At 60.2% G+C, this 14,248-nt stretch overlaps 1 protein-coding gene across 3 annotated transcripts; it reads right to left on the minus strand.

Annotated features, from left to right (window-relative positions):
- Positions 1–954: 954 nt before the first annotated feature.
- On the minus strand, positions 955–11,171 carry Fam78a (family with sequence similarity 78 member A). Of its 3 annotated transcripts, XR_006147657.1 has the most exons (3): positions 10,506–11,171; positions 1,761–3,307; positions 955–1,727 (listed from the first exon to the last, which is right to left on the minus strand). XR_006147657.1 is itself a non-coding variant. In XM_042681259.1 (2 exons), exons 1-2 carry the CDS (start codon positions 10,826–10,828, stop codon positions 2,779–2,781), a joined length of 834 nt encoding a protein of 277 aa, XP_042537193.1. In that variant the 5' UTR covers positions 10,829–11,171; the 3' UTR covers positions 955–2,778. The 3 variants fall into 3 exon arrangements, 2 of the variants coding, with proteins under 2 accessions (XP_042537193.1, XP_042537192.1); XM_042681259.1 differs by having other exon boundaries at positions 955–3,307; positions 10,524–11,171; XM_042681258.1 differs by having other exon boundaries at positions 955–3,307.
- Between the last annotated feature and the right edge of the window lie 3,077 nt (positions 11,172–14,248).

Raw genomic sequence — 14,248 nt, forward strand, 5'->3', positions numbered from 1 at the left:
AACCAGTACTTATGTACCCCACAGTTACCCACTCAGGCTGGGCCTCAGCTTGACTCTCATCGTCTACTTCCCACTCTATCAAGTGGGGTGACACTCCTTGTGGGTTGTGAGAACTCAATGCGTTTTCTTCAGGAATTGGCAGAACATATCCCAAGTTCGTGTGTGTGTGTGTGTGTGTGTGTGTGTGTGTGTGTGTGTGTGTGTGTGTGTGTGTGTGTGTGTGTGTGTGTGTGTGTGTGTGTGTACCAGTACTAAAGAACTAAAGCTTGAACTCCAGGTCCTCCTGTGCTCTTGCTTAGCTTTCATGCACGATTCTGGCACTCTGCCACTTGAGCCATAGACCCACTTCCTGCTTTGGGCTGGTTAATTGATGATCATCTCATGGACTTTTCTACTCATGGCTTAGAACCTCACTTCTCAGACTTCCGCCTCCTGAGTAGGATTGCAGGCGTGAGCCACCAAGGTAGGGCTCAAACTCTTATTGGGCTTTGAGCCTGCGATCAGCCCTTACCTGAGCACATTCTGATTACCAGAAGCCATTGTCACCTCCCCATCCTCTCCCATCTTCTCCAGCTGCCAACAGAGCCCCGTTCCTGGCATCCCCGAGATCCCCCCCAGAAGACGGGAGCAGACCCACAGGGGAGGCAAATTAGGGAGCAGTTTCTTACTTTCAAGCCAGTTCTATTTGTTAAAAAGCCAAAGGGCCTCGGGCCCAGCTTCACTGCCAGGCATGACCTGGGGCATGGATGGGCAGGGCACTTCTGGGCGCAGGACTTCGGTCCCAGAGCTGGCCTTGGTGGAGACAGCTGTGAACAGGGCATGGCACTAGCAGCCCGGCAGTCGCCAGCACCAAAAGGCTCCCAACACCATCTTCCTTCTGGAGCATATGCGTACTGCACCTGGGCAGCCACCCGCCCAGGCCCAGACCCTCACACATCATCTCAGAGCCAGACCTCTCTTAAAATTAATTTTATTTCCTTTTTGTGATTTTATTTTAAACTTAGAAAAACAACAACCACCAGGTTCATTGTCTGCGGGAGCCTGGCGCCTCCTGGTGCGGCACCGGCTCCATTCACAGTACCATCCCCGGCCACGGCCACGGGCGGCCATGGCTTCTTATTGCTGGAAAGGGTGAGTGTCCACTGGGTTGGGCGTGGGGGGGCGTCACAGGAATTGGGGCCCCAAGCAGGAAGCTTTGGGGTCAGTGCTCTGACATCCGGGGTGCTGAGCAGCCTGAGGTAACCCACAGTCTCTGGGGTGCTCCCTGCCCCGTCCCTGCAGTAAGGTGGAAGGGAAAGAGGCGGGGTGGCCGGGTGGGCGTGGCCAGGCATGCAGGGGGGCGGAGTCTCCAGAACGGCTGGTGTAGGCTGCCCTCGCAGCAGCCCCTCTCCTTTAGTGCAACTTAGACCTGAGTAGAGAATGGGCTCTCGAGAGGGGGACTGGGACCCCGGCATCCCCCAGGCCAAGGCTTCCGAAGCAACCCTTCCGTGGCTCATTGCAGTAGAAATGGGTTCTTTTTCTCTGAGTTTTTCTGTGCTTGATTCTTACTGGTTGGAACAAGGGGTCTGAGGCTGGCTAGCGGGAGGGGGTGTGGGGTCCCCACAAAGCCGCCGCTGACCTGGGTCCCCTGCCGGCCCTGGGCCAGGCTTTTAGAGGACAAGCTGATGGGGGGGGGGGCATCAACTGCCTCCCGACTTCCTGGCCACAGTGTGGCTGCCACACGGGGGCTGCGGCAGTGCGGTGCACGCCAGCAGAGAAACGCAGAGCCCGCCGCAGCCCTCCCCGAGCCGGGGAGCAGCATCCCCTGAGAATGATCTGGAAGCCCTGTCCTGGCCCCGTTTCAGTGCACCAGAGAACAGCCAGCCCAGGGGCTGCAGTTCCGGATTCAAGTCTTCACCATGCAGGCTAAGATGGGGAGACAGTAAAGCCTTCTTCCCCCACAACTCCAGCCTCACGGGCCAGCCCCTCCGCACGCAGGACCCGCAGGGCTGGAGAGGGAAAAGCTGTGAGCTCACAGGGCCCGGTCCCCAAGGGAAAGGGAGGTTCCCCCCTCCCCCCTCCCCCCACCAGAACCACCTGGGCAAGATAAGGCTGCAGGGGGGAGAGGGAAGGGAGGGGAGGGGAGGGGGAGGGGACGCAGCTCTGCCTCCCAGCTCACAGTCTAGGGCTTGAGCCTGGGATGGAGGAAAAGCTCTTAGAATGGCTGTGGTTGTTTTTCTGCCAAAACAAAGGAATCAACAGCTGGTTTGAGGCCTAAATCCTCCCCTCGAGAGCCCTCCCCCCTCCCTGCCATGGCTGGACAAGCAGGAGGAGGGCTCCCACGGGAGACGGAGAGTCCGGTAGGAAAGCGATCCCCTTGTTCGTCTCCTTTTTCCTTTTCAACTCAGCTTAAGGCAAAAAGTTAGGCAAAGCGAGAATACATAAGGCCGCGTGGCAGAGGTCGAGGGGAGGCAGGAAGGGGAGGCCCCACCGTAGCGGCCGGCCAGGTGAGGCCGATGGACGCCAGGGACCCCCTCACGGTCATGCCTGAGCCCCAAAAAGAGGAGCTAGGGGGAAGGACACGAAGAAAAAGCAGTGTGGCAGGGAGTGGGCTGCAAGTGATCGGCTGAGCCGGTGGCAAAGGAGAGGAGGGCGCCCCGGGGGAGGGGCGGGCGGTTAGCACAGTGAGACCCGCCAGCTGGACAAGGTAGAATGGTTGTATTTTGCTGAATGACCGGAGTGCGTCGGGGCTGCTCAGAGCTGTATTCTTTGAGTCTAACCTAGCGGGGCGCACTGGCGTTACCGGTGCTTCGGCGGGATGACCACGAGCGGCTGGCCGTACTTGGGCCGCCACATGAGGACCTGGGCGTCGTTGGCGTTCGGCTTGACCAGGGCGCTGGGTGGGATGGGCTCGTTCTTGCTCAGGATCTTGGGCTGGTCCTGGGCGATGGGCTCCCGCAGCCGGGCACGCTGGCCCAGGGGGCGGCTGGGGTTCACCTCGATGCTCAGCTGCATCCGCCAGTGCAGCGTCTGCAGGATGATCATGTCGTTCGTGGAGGTGTTGGTGGCCACCAGCCACGTGGTGAAGCTCTGGTCCCGGTAGATGTTGGTCAGCTTGGCCACGTTGCTCTCGCTCACTGGCACGGCCCACGTGACGCTGGGGTAGAAGTTATCGTTCATGCTGATGATGAACTTGGAGTCTCTCTTGGTCGGGCCCACAATGGTGCAGGTTTCGGTGGTGTTGCCGTACCAAGGGTAGTTCACCCCATCCGAGTCGCTGATGGCCTCGATTTTGCCCTCCTGGAGGTCGGGAAGCTCCCAGCTGGACCTGTGAGAAAGGCAGGCAGGTCACTTGATTGGCCATTCCTATGGGCTTCCATTGCGTCCGGCTAGCGAGCTCGGGACCAGGCTGGTCCTCAACCCTGCGAGAGCCAGTCCGCTCGCTCGAGGCGTGGGTGGCGTTGGAGGTCCCCCCACGCCCAGCCTGGCTCTGCAGGGCTGTGAGGCGTCTGGACGGCAGAGGGTCAGCCCTGAATCTCAGGGGCACAGGCTTCTGCCCGCCCAGGCTGTGTTTAAGAAGGTGCCCCCCCCAAATCATTACATCTGCTGGACAGGAAATTTTTGGTGATTGTTAGTTTTTTTTTGGTGACAATGGGGTTCGAAATCAGTCTCATGCTTCGTTGACTCGCTTGCTCAGCTGCTACTCTACCACTTGAGCCACACCCCCAGCATGGCTTTTTTTTTTGAGTCTCACAGGCTTTTCTGCCCAGGCTGGCCTCGAATTGTGATCCTCTACACCTCAGTCTTGGCATTGTCTCAGGCTTGTACATTTTTTTTTTTTTTTTGTCAGTAGTGGGGCTTGAACTCAGGGTCTGAGTGCTGTCCCTGAGCTCTTCAGCTCAAGGCTAGTGCTCTACCACTTGAGCCACAGCGCCACTTCCAGTTTTCTGGTGGTTACTTGGAGATAAGAGTCTCACAGACATTCCTGCCCTAGCTGGCTTTGAACCATGATCCTCAGATCTCAGCCTCCTGAGTAGCTAGGATTACAGGCATGAGCTACAGTGCCCAGTCTCAGTACTAGTGTTTTTTAGTGTTTTTGTTTGGACAGCCCTGGGGATTGAAGCCCCAGGGCACTTTGGGCTTCTCCGGTAAATGCTCTAGCACTGAGCCTCACCTCAGTCTGAAAATGTGTTTTTCAAAGACATAAAGCAAACTTGCAAAAGGTACTTTCTTAGCTCCAGCCTCAGTGCCCCCTCCATTTGTAAGGAGCTGGCATTTAAGGGAGCAAATCTTCACTTTGGCCTAGCCACAGACCGCAGCCCCCCAAGCCCGAGCCCCGCCCAATCACAGACAGGTGACAGTCCTCATGAGCTGGCAGCCAGCAGTGTCTCACAGGTGAGGTTACTCAGGCCCAGGGACCAGCCCAGAGGAGGATTCTGGATCACATGACCTGCTGAGGCAGGAGGGGCGTGGCCAAGGACAGTGTGAGCTACCCGGCCACAGCCCTGACCATTCATTCTGTGCACCTAAGCAGACACCGGCTCCTGCCTGGCTCCAGAACTTGATAATACTCCCACCTGCCACACAGACAGAAACTTCTGGAGGTCATTAGAGCAAGCAGCAGCAGCTGGAGGAATGGTAGCGAACTTAACAGATGGAACCTCTGAGCTGACCCTAGAACTTTTGCCAGTACTGGGGCTTTAACTCAGGGCCTCCCGCGCTCTCCGCTGGCTTGCTTGTTCGTAGCTGGTGCTCTACCACTTGAGCCACATCTCCACTTCCAGCTTTTTGTTGGTAAACTGGAGATGTATGAGGCTCACTGACTTTCCTGCTGAGGTGAGATCTTTGCCTCCAGATTTCAGCTTCCCAAGCACCTAGGCTTACAGGTGTAAGCCACCAACGCCCCACTACTGAGGTCTTATTTTTTAATGTCATGTTTCATATTTCCTATTACACAAGCTTTCTACGTGACGAGTCTCGCACCGTGATGCCTCCCATGTTTGTTCTGAGCAACCTTGAGAGGTAAGGCAGACCTCTGGTCTCTGCTCCAAGGGCAGAGACCTGAACTCGGACCACAGCCCTGCACACGCTGAGCCTTCACAGTGTGTGCACAGTCTTGCACACAATAATACGTCTTGATGTGTGCACTATGGACTCCTACCCCACAGCTCCCACGTGTACCTGCCACCAATAGTGCTCACGCCTGCAGGCCCCACAGGCCTCCAACCCACAGGTAGTGTGCAGCAAACAGGCTCCTCCCTGAAGTGCAGGAGCAGTGATCCCATCTCCCCAGACCCCGGGGTGCACCAGGCCTGGCACTGCTGAGGGAGGGCACCGGTCCCCCCGCTCCCCCTGCAAGTCACCCTTCACTGGCTTCTGGTCTTTAAGGCAGGACTGATGGGCTGGGCAGGTGGCTCAGTGGTAGAGTGCTTGCCTTGCATGCATGAGGTCCTGGGTTTGATTCCTCAGCACCGCATAAAGAAAGCCAGACGTAGCTCTGTGCCTCAAATGGTAGAGCACTAGCCTTGTGAAGAGTTCAGGGACGGTGCCCAGGCCCAGCGTTCAAGCCCCATGACAGATATACATACATAAGGCAGGACTGGTGACTAAACTGTGGACTCCCTGCAACAATGTAACACCCTTCTCTCAATGGAAACATCTAGTGTCTACCTAGTCATATGCCCTGCAGACAGCCCATAATAACCAGGAACCTGGGAGTTGCGCGGGGGCTCCAGGTTCTTAGCAGCAGTGCAGAGACAAAACAAACAAGGCTGTCCCAGCAACTTGCCCATGCATTCGATCATTCACTCGCTGGGCAGGTGACTCTGGGTGGGTGGTCCAGCCAGGCCCAGGGCTGGGCATGAACACTGTAAACCCCCATCCGTGGGCAGCACAGCTGGGCCTAGAGGCCAAGTTCACCTAGCGGAAGCTGCCTGCGGGCCAAGGCCCTGGATAATTTTCTCCCGCACGCCAGCCAGCCAGGACTCTGCTGCTGGTACTCCTGGAGCTGCAGCTTTTGTTTGCTGCACTGGGAAGTGGGGAGGTGGAAGGCTCAGCCAGAGCTGGCCCAGGGCTGGGCCATCCCCCACTACTTCCTCCACCACAGAGCCTACAAACAAGGACTTCCTTCTCCCACCCGCCCACCCTGGCCTCTGGCTGCAGCCTAGGCCCCGGCCAAACACACTGGGGAAGCCGCCTTCCGGTCCCAGAGAGGAAGCCTCAGCCTCAATTGTTCTGTGCGAGTGCCTCAGGAAAAGGCCACGTGGTCAGCGGGGACATTCCTGCAGGGCCTGTCCCCAGATCTGCAGACACCCACAGAACGCCTCAGCCGCCCAGCTCTGAGGCAAAGGAAGAAGACTCCCAGCCTCGCCTTCAGGCTCTCGGCCACGCGTTCCCCCAGCACAGCACAGCCTGTGGCCGTGTATGTGGCCAGCAAGCCCTACACGAGGCCCCCTGCTCTCCTACCACCGAGGGAACCGGAAACAAAGGGGGAGGACCAAGGCCACGCCATAGCGGCACAGCGATCTTGATGCTGCCAGGAATGGCAGAGCGATGATCAATCACGAGTGATCAAGATTCACAGCCACAGCACCGTGAGCTGGGCACGGAAAACTAAGCACTCCATCCACACTGCGCAAGGTGATCTGACACGGGACCCTCTGTTCCTGCCACCACGCCTAAGGAGGGAGCTGCCGGCCTGCCCGGTCCACAGGAGGGCAAGCCGACAGCTCTGACAGGGTAAAAGACCGACCCAGAGCAGGCACTGGGCTCACACCTGTAACCTAGCTGCTCAGGAGGCTGAGACCTGAGGATCACGGTTCAAGTCAGCCTGTGCAGCCAGGTTCCTTGGGGGAAACTAGGGATAAACGGCGATTTTCCCACCGTGGCAAGAAACTGGGACTCGTCACGTGGAGGGCTGAACAGCAGCTGGCAGGTGGTGGCCGCAGCAGGTGTCTCCCACAGTTCCCAGGGAGGTTGACTTCAAAAGCCATGGGGGTTGGACCCCAAAGTCTAAGAGTTCTGTGGGGCGGGCGGAGGAATGCCATCTTGCAGCCCGCTATGGAGGGCTGTGGCTGCTGGGGAAGAGGCGCTGGCTTTGTTTTTCCTTGTTGCATTTCAAACCCCAGAATGTCATGCTAACAAGTTCACCTCCTGGCTTAGAGATTAATTTCGAGCAGGGATAATGTTTGGGGATATTAAGGATTTCAGTTAAGTATTTGGAATTAATATTTTTAATACAAGCCTATTTTCAGAGAACACAAGCCTTAATCTAGCCTCAGCCGCCTATTTGTCCCCTCTCCAAATGGCTGGTGCCTGGCCCCCGGGGTTTGACTTCAATGATTCCAATGATCCAGAAGTGGGGAGGGGCTCAATCTGGTGGTTCTCAACCGGGGTGAGCTTGTGCCCCTTCCAGGGGGGCCCTGGCCACATGCGGAGGTACCTGTGGAAATGGCCCTGCTCCTCACCCCCACGCAGGCCAGCCCCTACAGGAAGAACTATCTGAGGCCAGGCAGGGCAGGTGGAGGGACGCGGCTGGCAGAGTTTCTGGTTAATGTCACCCACACAGGAAGTCTAGGGTAGGGAAGACAGGAAGGCTTTTAAGTCCCATCTAAAAGCTTTCCATTTGCATTCAGAAGGAAGCCACCATCAGGCTGCACGTGGCTTTCACGTCCTCGGGGCCTGGTGGCCACAGAGGTGGGCACACACCGGGAGGAACGGCACTGGTCCGCCAGGCCAGAAAGCAGCTTCCCGCTCTGTTTCCCCCCAAAGGATGGCCGCCTGCCCCGCCTTGTCCCACATCCTCAGGACCGAGGGAGATGTCTGCTCATCTCCACCTGCAGAGGATACAAAGGCACCCAGCCACTCCAGGCTGGTGGCCCTTGCTGCCCCAGCTGGGAGCCTCCATCTCTGCCCATCCCCCTCGTGGGTCCGACCCCCACACCTCAGCACACCCTGAGGACGCTCCCGCCAGGGCCCGAGCCCCAGGGAGCCAAGGAGCCATCGGGGCAGATGGACCCAAGGAAAATGGGTCCGCTTTTAGTCACTTCAACCAGCTCTGGATTGTGCTATTTTTTAAATTTCAAAAAATGACTGCATGGTGCCGGGCTCTGAGAGCTCAGCCTGTAATCCTAGCTACTCAGGAGACTGAAATCCCAGGATCATGGTTCAAAGCCAGCCAGCCAGACAAATCCATGAGACTCTTTATCGCCAATTAACCAGAATAAAAAGCCAGAAGTGGGAGCTGGGGTTCAAGTGTGAGAGTGCCAGCCTTGTGAGGAAAAAAAAAAAAAAAAAAAGCCAAGAAAGAGCTTGAGGCCCTGAGTTCAAGCCCCAGTCCCAGCACACACACACATCCACTATGTATGGGCCTCGCTCTGTGGGCTGGGGAGAAAACTCACTGCAGGATGTCAGCTGTCCTGTCTCAGACAATATCCTATGTTACCCATTCCCTTGCTTCTGACAGTGACAAAGCTGGCTTCAAGACGGGTGGCCGCCTGCACTTCGGCCTCACCTGAGCCTGGCTGGCCCTGGGCTGGTGGAGGAACGAGGTTGTCGGAGTTAATTCCCGCACTCGGCGGCGGCCAGGGACTCCGGTCAGACCACAGTCACGCCCTGGGAAGTGGCAGAGCCTGGCAGGCGGCCCAGGTCGGCTTGCCCGCAGTCTGCGGTGCACCCGGCTCGGCTCGGCTAACCAGCGCTGACGGCCGGCACAGAAGGTGAGGCCGCCCTGCTCCCCGTCTCGCCGACAGCTGAGCAGACACCGCGCAGACACCGCGCCAGGCACGGGACGCAGCCTGGAACCCAAGGAAAACTTCTGCTTTTCAACAACTGCCCTCGGTGCTGTGCATAGCCCAGGAGGTTTCTGGTTGAAAGGCTTCTTGGGGAGAGTTCCCCTCCCCCAAATAACAGAACCCCCCGCCCCTACTTCCCTCTTCTTGGAACAGAAAGAGAGGCCTCCACCGGCTCTCTCTCTGCACAGAAAGTAAGGCTCAACGGCGAACACCAGCCGCCGTTTGGGGTTTTTTTTTGGGGGGGGGGAGGTGTCTCTAACAGGGTATCCACCTGTTTTGGGGACCTTGGTGACAGCCATGTTTGGTCCCGTCTTCCTGTTTCCCTGGGGATTTAGAGTTTTTTAAGTGAGGAAGGCCATACTCCTGAGCCAGATGGCCCAGAACATTCTTCAGTCAGAGCCAAGACTCGGCCTCCTCCATACGTGGAGCTTGGGCGTGACGTTGCGCTGGGCTCTGGGACAGGGTGCAGGAAGCATGGGTGCCACAGGCTCCATGGGGAATTTCCCTGGAGACCCCAGAGGGCTCCCAAGCCCGCTCTCTCTCCCTCCCTCCTCTTCACCTCCCTCTCTCCCTCTCGGGGTCCTGGGGCTCGGGAAGAGCTGTTTCACAGCCTGCCTCACATTTGCCCTCCCTGTGGCTACCCAGCCTCTGCCATTCCACACTGGAAATGTGCCAGAACAGGACCCAGGGTCCTCCACGTCCCAGGAACATTCTGGAGACCAGGCTGAAGAGAACAAGCCCGCAGACCCCTCTAAGCTATTCCGGGGAGGGTCCCCTGGAGGGCCCATGGCCCCTGGCCTCTGACAGTGTCTAGAACCCCATTCCACAATTCAGGAGTTTCCCCCCCCCTCCAGACACAGCACCGCCATTTTCCACAATAAACACCCCCTAGCCACCCCCAGAGACAATCTCAAGCCAGAACACAAAGCCCAGAACAAGGAAGTCTGAACACCTCGAGGCCCCACGTGTGCCCATGGAGGCCTGGGGGGGGAGCCTGGGGGTGGCAGGGCCTCTCTGTTGACCCTGATGCTCTCTTCAGGCCCAGGGCAAACTGCATCTCCTTCAGAAACAGGAACCCCTGGCGCAGACAAGGCCACGAACCCAATTCTAAATCAACAAGTAAGACTGGTGGCTCAAGCCTGTCATCCTAGCTACACAGGAGGCTGAGATCTGAGGATCACGGTTCAAAACTAACCCAGGCAAGGAAACTCTGAGACTATCTCCAATAAACCACCAGAAAACCAGAAGTGGGGCTTTGGCTCAAGTGGTAGAGGGGCCAGCTGTAATGAAAAGAATCTAAGGGACAGCCGGGCACCAGTGGCTCACACCTAGCTACTCAGGAGGCTGAGATCTGAGGATCATGGTTCAAAACCAGCCCTGACAGGAAAGTTCATGAGACTCTCATCTCCAATAAACCGCTAGAAAACCGGAAGTGGTGCTGTGGCTCAAGCAGTAGAGCGCTCCCCTTGAGCTGAAGAGCACAAGGACAGAGCCCAAGCCCAGAGTTCAAGCCCCACGACCGACAAAAAACAAAAACAAAAGGAATCTAAGGCACAGTACCCAGGGTCTGAGTTCCAGTCCAACTCAGGCACAAGACAACAAAACAACTCACAAACCAAGTAACCCTCCCAGTAGGTTTTCTTCCTGCCTGGAGAAAGCTCCCGGGACCCCCAGCACCCCCCACCCCACTGCTGGGCACAGCTCCCCCCTCCCCCCGGGGGCCGGGGTGCTCACATGCCCTGCTCCCCGTACTGGTTGTAGAACTCCATGTGGCTGCACGCCTGAATCCAACCCACGATCCACGTCTCCTTCTTGGGGATGGGCGGCATGACCACTTGGGCCGAGGCCCGGAAGTGGGGCGTCCGGTAGCGGAGCACCACGCTGGAGGACTCGTCGATGCTGGTGGGGATGGGGTCGATGGAGGCCTTCACGTCGATCACGGTGATGCCTTCCCGGAAGACTCTGGCTTTGCCTCCGATGCTCTGAATACAGCCCATGGCACACAGGAACGCTCGGATCTCCAGGGAAGGCCAGCAGTCCCAGGGCAGACAGGGCATCGAAAGGGCAGAGGCTGCGGGACCCAGTGTCGACCGGTGCAATCCAACCTCACACCTCAAGGCCGAGGCCCAGGCCACGCGCGGCTCCGGGGTGCAGGGCGCGCCTATAAATAAGGATCTCGCTGCATCTCAAGAGCCCCGGGGGCTCCCGTCTTCTCCTTCGCAGGGGACAAAAATCGCCGATATTCTTCGGGTTAAAGAAAAGGGAAGTGTGCGGTCGGCGGAGTTCAGTGGGTGAGCACGTCGGGACATCCAGCCGTGCCGAGTGCTGGGGGGCCGGCAGGCGGCCGGACGCGTCGTCGGCGAGGAAGGCCGGGTCCCCGCGCTCGGGCCGCCCCGCGCCCGCTTCCTGCCCCGCCGCCCGGCGGTCCGCACGCGCGGGCTCCCGTGGGGGGCCACCCGCGCCCGCCCGGCGGGGACCCGAGCCGCCGGATCGCAGGTCCCGGTTCAGCCGGCCCCGGGAACCGGCGCCCACCGCCGCGGGCGCGCCGCGCGTCCCTCGCCGCCGCCGCTGTGGCCGCCGCCGCCGGCCGCCGTCCGGGGGACCCGCGGGGCTGCGCTCGGCCGCCGAGGACCTGCGGGGAGGTGGGAGGGACCGGGCGTCAAAGTTGAGCCGAACTTCTGCTGCGGGGGGGAGGGGGCGCGGAGGCGGCGACGCGGGCGCGGGGCGCGGGCGCGGGCGCGGGGCGCGGGCGCGGAGCTCCCGGCGCGGCTCTGGGCGGTCTCCCCGGAGGCGGCGCCCCCGCCCGCCCGCCCCGTCAGGGGCCGCCGCGCCGCCGCGCGCTCCAGCGAATAATCGTCGCCGTGACATCGCCGCCGACGCCCCGCGGGCGGCCGGGGCGCGGGTGCGGGGCCGCTGCGGGGGGGGGGGAGCGGCCCCGCTTCTCCGCCCGCCCCAGCCCGCGGCTCCCGGGCCCCGTCCGACCCGGCGCGCGCGCCTCCGCGGAACGGGATCGCGGTGCCCCCCGCCCGGCCGGGCCCCGCTCCGGGGACCCCCCCGCCCCCCGCTGCGGGAACTTTGGCGCGCGCGGCCCCGCCGGGCGAGCCGCAGACTCACCTGCCCGCCCCGGCGCACGTTCCCGGGGGGCCGCCCGCGCTGCGCCCCGGGCCCCCCGAGGCGGCCGGGGGGCGGAGGCCGAGCTCGGGCTCTATTTGACGGTCATCGCGCGCGTGCGGCCGCCGCCCGGCCCCGCCGCCGCGCCGCAGCCCCGGGCGCGCCCCGCGCCGCCCCGCGCCGCTGCGGCATCGGCCAAGCGACCGGGTCAAACTTTGCCGAAACTCGGCCCCCGACGCCGGCCCGGGCCCCGCAGCCGCCCGCAGCCGCCGGCCCGCGGGAGGCAGGTCCGCAGGCGGCAGCGCGGGGCGCGGGCGCCGCCTCCTCCTCCCCGCCCGCCCGGCCCGCACGCGGCGCGCCCGCCCCCTGGCGGCCCCGCTCCCCGCTCCGCGGCGGGGGGAGCCGAGCCTCCCCCGGTGAAAACGACATTTCCTTTATGGACAGCCGGGGATTGTGGGTAGTGTAGTTCCGCGGCTGTCGCGGGGCCCGGGGAGGCTGCGCCCTTTGACCTCTGCAGCCCAGAGGCCTTCCCAGGATCAAGGCGGGGGGGGGGGGGGCGGGGGGGGGCGGGGGAGGGGGGTGAGCCGCCTGGAGAGCCCAGGCCTCAGGGGCTCTGGGGGAAGCTGGCCCCTGGGCCCTGTCCCTAGAGAGGGGCATTGGCACCGGACAGGTGGCCCACAACCTACAAGGTGGTGGCTGTGTGTGATGCTTTGTGCAAGTCCCATCGGGCCATGGGGGGGGGGGGACGGGAGGGGGCAGACATCCCACAGGGGAGGCCTGCCGTAGAGCCCCCCCTGCCCACTGTCCGCTGGACACTGGGCCTGGTGGTGTCAACTCCAAAAGGGCTTTGTGCCCAGTCGGCAGTGAGAGTCGCCTTGTGCAGGCAGCCCCCTCCCTACCTGTCCCCCCTCCCCACACACACACACAAGGCCAACTGATTTGTGACATCAGAAAACAGGAGGGGGGCTGGGAAGGTGGCTCAGTGGCAGAGCGCTTGCCTTGCATGCCTGAGGCCCTGGGTTTGATTCCTCAGCACCACATAAGCAAAAAAGAAAAAAGCCAGAAGTGGCGCTGTGGCTCAAGTGTTAGAGTACTACCCTTGAGCTGAAGAGCTGAGGGACAGCGCCCAGGCCCAGAGTTCAGGCCCCATGACCAGACTAAAAAAAAAGAAAGAAAGAAAACTTAGGAGGGGGAGTAAGGCTCAAATGGTAAGAGTGCCAGCAGCAACACTCCGAGGTCAAATGCTGGTACTGCCAAAGAATAATCGAAAATCTGGAGGCCACATTAAAACCATGGCCTCCACCTCCCCGCACCTCCATGAGGGTGGTTTCCAAAGCCCAGAGCATGCTGGGTGCTCTGGGGTCTCTTCTTGGAGATGGCCAATCAGGGCAGGGGCACAGGTGGCTGCCGGTTCCCCTTCATGCCCTTGCTTTCACCCACGTGGCCTGTGGCCCACATCCCTTGGTCTATGAGAGAGCACTCTTCTCCCACTCAGTGAGGATATAGCTCATTCCCAACCCAGACCAAGATTGGCAGGGTGGCCAAGCCAAGGCCACAGAGATGGCCCTGGCGGACAGTTTGCTAACCACATGAAGGAACCGCAGACACAGCTCAGGGGTCCCCCAGGGGCCCTTTGCAAACTGATTTCTAGAATGTCATTCTTGGAAATCCCGGGAGCCTTCACCATCTCCTGTGCCAGCAGATAATGATTAGGCCACTGTGTGTAAGGAAGACATTAATTCTGAAGATGCTTGTCCCAGCTGCTGCCCCCCATGACCCTAACTGCCTGGCACAGAGCCAGACCCCATGGCCAGGGTGGCAGCGCTGCCACCCTGGTAATGAAGTTGGAGACATCAGCAAACACTTTGGGGAAGAGGCGGAGGCCACGGCCCCAAACTGATCAGCAGAGAGGTCCCTAGAGGTGAATTCTGGGGTGGGACGGGGGGTCCCTTCATGGCGAGCGTTTATCACTGCCCGGGAACCTGGGCTTGGTCCAGGCCTGTGGGGGGGAGATAAAGCACTGTCTATGTGGTAGGTGCTGACTAAGCCAGCATTGTGTCCTTCACCCTCATCTTCATCCAGGGTGGTCAGAAACAAAGGACAAAAAACAACAGGGATAGAGACTTCTCAGAATCAGATGCAGCCAACACCAAAGCCTATACAACTCCCCAGCCTAACAAATGGCCCTAACTTAGGGGGATTGACCCCTTCTAGCTAGGGAAGTCCCCCTGGAACAGGTGCCTGGGTGTCTACCCATGAAGACTAGAAGAGCCGAGAATTCACTCACCATTTTTTTGTTGTTTTTGTTTGGCTTTTGGTTACAGGTTTGAACTCTGGCCCTGGGCGCTGAGCTCTCTTTGCTCAAG

The sequence above is a fragment of the Dipodomys spectabilis genome, unplaced genomic scaffold (assembly GCF_019054845.1).
Source record: "Dipodomys spectabilis isolate Male_0828 unplaced genomic scaffold, ASM1905484v1 ptg000067l, whole genome shotgun sequence".
Classification (NCBI taxonomy): Eukaryota; Metazoa; Chordata; class Mammalia; order Rodentia; family Heteromyidae; genus Dipodomys; species Dipodomys spectabilis.